Below are 6,430 nucleotides of genomic sequence, written 5' to 3'. Positions count from 1 at the left end.
CTCGTTACTATAGGGTGTCCTGTCCATATAAAGAGTCTCCATGTCTCTCCAGCTCTTTATAAAACAGAAAATTTATTTTGTAGTTTTTTTTTTTTTTTTTGTAGTTTCATTTCCAATTTTATCCAACCAGGACAGAGAACTCAATCAGGACACAGATTAAACAAGTGAAATTGGAAGTGATGACACTAAGAAATGAGCATGCAAAATTTGAACTGAAAACTATACAAATTAAGCTTAAAAATGGGTACTTTCTCCTGATTGGCTGAGATTTTGACACCTACCGAAAAATGTATTTTCTGTTTATTAAGAGAGCTGGAGAGACAGGGAGACATCTGTTACTGAAAAAACACTCTATAGCAATGATTACTATCAGAATATAGTATTTTAACCTTTAAAAAAAATACTTTTTGTTTTAACCAAAAAATATCACTTACCCTACCTTTAATTAATGTGGTAAATAAATGTAAAAATAAACTATCTACTAATTGTGATGATATAGATATGAGCCTAGTTAAAAATATGATAATATATTTTGAAAAACCACTAACTCGTATCTGCAATCAGTCAAAACAGGAATATTTCCCAACAAAATGAAGGCAGCAAAGGTCATTCCAATTTTCAAAAATGAAAATAAGCATATTTTTGTTGCCAGACCCAAGGGGTCGGGCTTACATGAGGCTTTGTATCTGTTTTCTCCATACATGGTATGTCACTTTGTCCCCCGGCCCCAGCCAAAAAAGTCTGTCCCTCTTTCGTCATAGAAGGGACATAGAAGGGACACACGTCATGCGAAGCCCGGCCATTCAGATTTCAACCACTAGGGGTCTGGCAGTACCAGGTCTCCTGGTTCTAGTTTTCTAATTATAGTCCAATTTCTCTCCTCCCTCAATTTTCAAAAAATATTAGAACTTTTTGCACATACTGTAGGTTGGAGCACTACATAGAAAAACTAAATCTATTGAGTAACCAACAATATGGATTTAGATCTATCCGATCCACAACCATGGCAGTTATGGAACTTATAGATAAAATATCTACTAACACTGAAAATAATGAATACACTGTGGGACTATTTATAACATTTGAAAAAGGCATTTGATACTATAGATCATAGATTATTATTGAAAAAACTAAATAGATATGGTATTAGAGGGGTAGCTAATGTATGGATAAAAAATTACCTAGAAAATACATTTCAATATGTACAAAATAATAAGAATAAATCTGAATTAGTCTATGACAACACATTTCTTGGAGTGGTTATTGACAATAAGTTGAGTTGGAATGCCCATTTAAATCAATTAAAAACTAAGATATCAAGGGCCATCGGAATATTGCATAAAACAAAAGACATTCTCTCCACAAATTCACTATATATTTTGTATCAATCATTAATAATACCACACATTACATACTGTATTGAAGTCTACTAGTGGACTTTAAAATCACTCAACTCATGTACAAAATCAATAACAGCATGCTCCCGGACAGTATCCAGAAGATGTTTCAGAAAAGACAAACAAAATATAATCTTAGAGGTACATGCATCTACTACTCAAAAGTAAAAACCAGAGCAAATGCCAAACAAAGATGTATTCGCAGGAGTAACGTTGTGGACCAGCCTCGATAAAGATGTGAAGTTGTGCAGCTCATAAAACATATTCAGAAAATTACTTAAAAATAAGATGATAGATAATTATAAAAAAACATAAAAGGAATGTGCCTTCTGTATGATCTTATTCATTATAGCATATACATATACTTGTACAGTACAGCAAACGCGTACATTTTTTTTCCCTCTCCATTTTGACAGTTTTTCATCTTTTCTTTGTTTTGTAAAAGGGTAGGCAAAATAAGCTATGGCTTCAGCCTATACCTTTTTGGTCTGAAATCTGGTAATTTTTTTGTATAAATTTTTTGTTTTGTATTACCTATGACATTTCAACTATGTTACCACAAAATTGACTGAAATAAACAAATAAATAAAAAAACTTCAGCCATGTTTTGTGTTCATATGTCAGACCCCAGAATTTCTGCACTGGGCTCCGAATATAATAAGCCCAATATATATACTAAACCGTGCAGATGAGCACCACAAATCTATACTCACAAAAACTAAACAAAGATAAGAAGAATAGAACGGCATCACAATTCAGCTGTGAAAACATTAATAGTTGAATAGTTGATAATTGAGGTCATAAAACAAAAACCACACCACAGACCTTATTTTCAGCACAAATTTAAAAAAGAAACATGGCAAAAACACATAGGAAACTCACTTCCCAGATTTAGGACTACTAAGTAGTATCTATTATGAGAAGCCCAAATTCTGTCCCTATTCCAAACTACTTTCTGCCAGAAAAAACTGCTGAAAAGTGTAAGCACAAAAGAAAGGAACAAGAGAAAAACTAAAAGTACAAATCAGTATGCAGAATTAATAATACATAATTATTCTTGCATTAAGGTCAGGATTGTTGTACTCTTCAAGTAAAGCATTGGTCTTTCATTCATTTTGCATGCACAGTGCACACTCCCAGTAGGTCAAGGAAGAACCTCCGCCCCAAATGCAAACCCGGTCTGGCTCCAAGGAGTGCACTTTTCCTCTTTGTTTTTACAATAAATCATCAGTTCTTGTTTGGGGTTGCTATTTGAGGTCCACATTGGATCTGAGCTAAAATAGGGGGCAAGTAGTGTCAACCCAATCTCATTCCAACTGAATAAGTCAACAGGGTCAAACCTCCTGCCAAATGCCAAGTGCCAATGTCGAGTGATGACAACGAGGACGCAGGAGGGGCTAGCTGATGATGCGACTGATTGACTGCAGGGAAGGGCACTCCTCGTTATTCCTGATGTGCAAGGTCTTATAAGAGTTGAAGTCTTGTAGTACCTGTCTGCTGGTGGGGCGCACCTGTCTGCTGGTGGGGCACACCTGGCCGCCCAACTTGGCGTCTCCTTTGACCACAGGTGAGGCCATCTGCCAGGCGCTCTTTTTACTTTTATGTCTGCCTCCCCAGGCTCCTGACTGTTTCTTCAGAGCCTTGTAGTTTCCGTGGACTGTTAGGAGTTCCTGCTGTTTGTTGGTGTCTGGTAAGAGCGCCAGCAGTTCATTAAAGATACAGTTGAAGTTCTCTCCCAGCAAATCCTCACAGATATGATGGTACTGGGCTGCCGACATCAGACCCTGTCTGAATTGTCCGGACACGTTTTTGAACTGCTTGAACTGGGACTCGTCGTTATGGAGATAGTTCTTGATGGACTGGATCAACTCCCTGTTTCTCTGCTGTAAGTTCTCTGGTACCAGGTACACACTAGCCATCTGGGGTGGACTGTTGGATGCTTTATTCTTACTCCAGGGGGTGGAGCACGCCAGGGTCATGGGGGTCGCCACCATGGATGCAGCCGACAGCCTGGGGAAGTTGTCCGCCTTCAGGGCTCCCTTGACAGCCTGGTCTGCTGTCGGTCCTGACTTCAAACTAGGCATGGATGTGGTGGCTGAGGCTCCCAAAGCCGGGAAATCATTCTCTTTGACTAATCGATTTCTATTCTTCATCAAAGCTGGCCTGAAACTAGGCATGGGTGTGGTGGCTGAGGCTCCCAAAGCCGGGAAATCATTCTCTTTGACTAATCGATTTCTATTCTTCATCAAAGCTGGCCTGAAACTAGGCATGGGTGTGGCAGCTGAGGCTACCAAGGCCGGGAAGTCATCATCTTTGTTAAATGTATTGCAATACCTCATCAGACCTCGTGGCTTCAGACTAGGCATGGGTGTGGAGACTGAGTTTCCCAAAGCCGGGAAGTCATCATCTTTGTCTAATGGATTGCTATCCTTCATCGTCCTCACTGTAGGTGGTTCTGGTATTGGTTTGTAACTCGAGCTCTTCTGCTGTCCACCACCCTGAGCTTGTGATCTTCCTCCATCTCCAGGCTGGCACACCCCGTCATAGTCCTCGCCCGTCACCATACCTCTGTTGTTCCTCTGCAGTCTTGGAGTGACGGCGAACTGCAGGTCGAGGTGTCGGTTCTGTTTGGCCTCTGCCCGGGTCTTGCTGTGCGCTGCGACCTTGTGGGCCTTGTATTCTATCTCCGTGCGGAAGGCATGAGTGAACTCTTCTGTGGCACAGAGGCCCTCCTCACACAGGTAGTGGTTCTGTCTGAAATGATTGCTCAGGTACCGGTAGTCACGGTAGTAATCCTGTACACCATCTGCATCACAGAAATGACAGAAGTAGTGGTCCCGGCGAAGATGCTTCAACAGCTCATCTTTGTCGAGGTAGCGGTCGTTGCAGAACTTGCAGAGCGGGTGTCCACGATGACTGGTGTCATTGCGGTCACCCTGTGTGCTGTGACGTGCGAGGTCCTTCCGGTTGTACCACTTGCGTTCATGAGGGAAGCTCTTCAGGTGCTTGGAGCAGACTTCACAGCAGGAGAGTTCATGCTGCCTCCACATGTGCTGTTCAAGCTCCTTGAACTTGGAGAACACCTTGGGCTCTGGGCAGTGGGGGCACTCTGGCAACAGCAAGCTCCTGAACTGGGCATAGATTTGTCCATCACCAAAGTAGATGTTGTGTTTCTTCTCAAGCTGGAACTGCTGGTAAGGCAGTGCAGAGAAGACATCCAGTTCCTTCACAAACACCACCTTGTGGAGTTCCTCCCGGCAGACGCTGCAGTACTTCTGCTCATACAACACTCTCATTTTAGTGGAGCAGCGGTAGCAGACTGGATGGTCACATTTTCCCACTGCGAATATATCGACGTCCTGGCAGCACAGAATACAATTCTCGGTTTCCTTGGTAGATGAATACATGCTCCCCAACTTCTCCCCGGGCACTTTTAAATAGATGGCCCACTGCTCTTAATAATTACGATGGGTAAATGCAGAGATGGAATACTAAATTATGCGAAAACGTACTTGGCAAATACCCCAAAAACAAGGGGGAGTTATTTGTTATCATCGTAATCATTCATTCTTCAATGGTTTTCAAATTGGGCCCAACCAACAGACACGTTGAAGTGCTTGCAACAAAAAATACAAGCAGACACAAACTCTATTTATAGATCCTTTTGTTGTGATTATACCGTGACGTCATCATGACATAATCATACCATGTGAAACTGATAATCGGCTGATTGTTTGTGATGTCAGTTAGTGTCAGTCATATCCATATATGGAGCGGGCTATGTCAGTTATAACCAAACCTGGGAAAATGATATCAGTCCTGGACATTTCGGTTATCTCCATATATGGAGCTCCAGGAGGGGTTCTCCGATGTCAGAGCTAGGTATGTTAGGTATCTCCATGTATAGCTGTCTAGGAGAGATTCTATGATGTCAGACTTGGGGAGGTTGATTGTCTCTATCTGTCTCATCTATGGGGATCATATGGGAAGGTTGGGATCGAATAGGTCACTAAGGGTTGGGACTGAATAGGTCATTCATCCCCTTATCAGAAGAAGTCCTGTGATACCTGTTCTGTATCCTAAGGTTAATATGAGCATCAAAACATTTTTTTTAATGTTTTTTTTGCACATGCATTCCATACATTCCATAGGGCTACACCACACATGAGTAAATGACATCAACTTGCCACGGGCACTGCCCCTATTGAGTGAAAGATGAACCGTTTCTAAAATATTTAAGGTGTATTATTTTTTTAATTTTAGTTATAGAGGGCAATTATGATGTATTAAGGCCTATTTGGCTTATTAGCCAGGGATCCTTTTAAGAAGAATCTTCTTTCGGCTAATTCCCATCAGGGCTTGCCACATGCAGCGGATCATCTGTTTCCATCCTCCTCTTTGGCTGTCCTGTCCTCTTCTCTTGCCTCTTCCATCTTCAGCATAATGCTCCCAATGTTCCGCAGGACTGCAATAACAGCAGTATAATACACAAAACTTAATACAGGGTTGTACAGGGTAATACAGGGTTTTGTATGTAAAGTGTTGTAAGAGTCAAAGTGATGTTGAGTTGACTTTACTTGAGAGTGAACTTACATCTAAGCCTGGAAGTAATGATCTTAATCGTTATTTAGTCCGAATTTCATCTTGACTCTCACTTTGAAACAAAGCCTGAACTTAGCCACAAGCAACTTAGATGCTATAATGCTATTTGGCATAGCATTATAGCGTCTAAGTTGCTTGCGGCTAGCCTGATCTACTGGTCTGGTACATGCCTCTAGCACTGCTACTGAACCTCTTGACTTTTGCTGTGACTGCTGTCAACTGGCTTGTAGGCCTCTGGAAGTTGATTTCCCTCTAACCCCGGATCCCAGGCTTGTTGACTCATTCGGAGTGCAACGAGATTGGAGGGCTGGCCATGCAAGACTAATCTCCTTCTTGCTGGCGCTCTTACCAGACACCAAAACAAGGTGCTGAGCATTGAACCACAGCCAAAATTACCCTAATCACCTGTTACTGTACAAAAACACATATGA

At 41.6% G+C, this 6,430-nt stretch overlaps 1 protein-coding gene across 1 annotated transcript; it reads right to left on the bottom strand.

The window, feature by feature from the left end:
- Window positions 1–2,794: 2,794 nt before the first annotated feature.
- Window positions 2,795–4,804, bottom strand: LOC308075640 (E3 ubiquitin-protein ligase ZNF598-like; the record flags this gene model as incomplete). Its single annotated transcript, XM_080415588.1, has 1 exon — window positions 2,795–4,804. One exon carries the CDS (start codon window positions 4,802–4,804, stop codon window positions 2,795–2,797), a length of 2,010 nt encoding a protein of 669 aa, XP_080271714.1.
- Window positions 4,805–6,430: the final 1,626 nt, after the last annotated feature.

Source organism: Gymnoscopelus braueri (assembly GCF_963280865.1).
Source record: "Gymnoscopelus braueri genome assembly, chromosome: 20".
Lineage (NCBI taxonomy): Eukaryota > Metazoa > Chordata > Actinopteri > Myctophiformes > Myctophidae > Gymnoscopelus > Gymnoscopelus braueri.
Note: the sequence above shows the minus strand (reverse complement) of the source record. Positions and strands in the feature narration are given on the sequence as shown.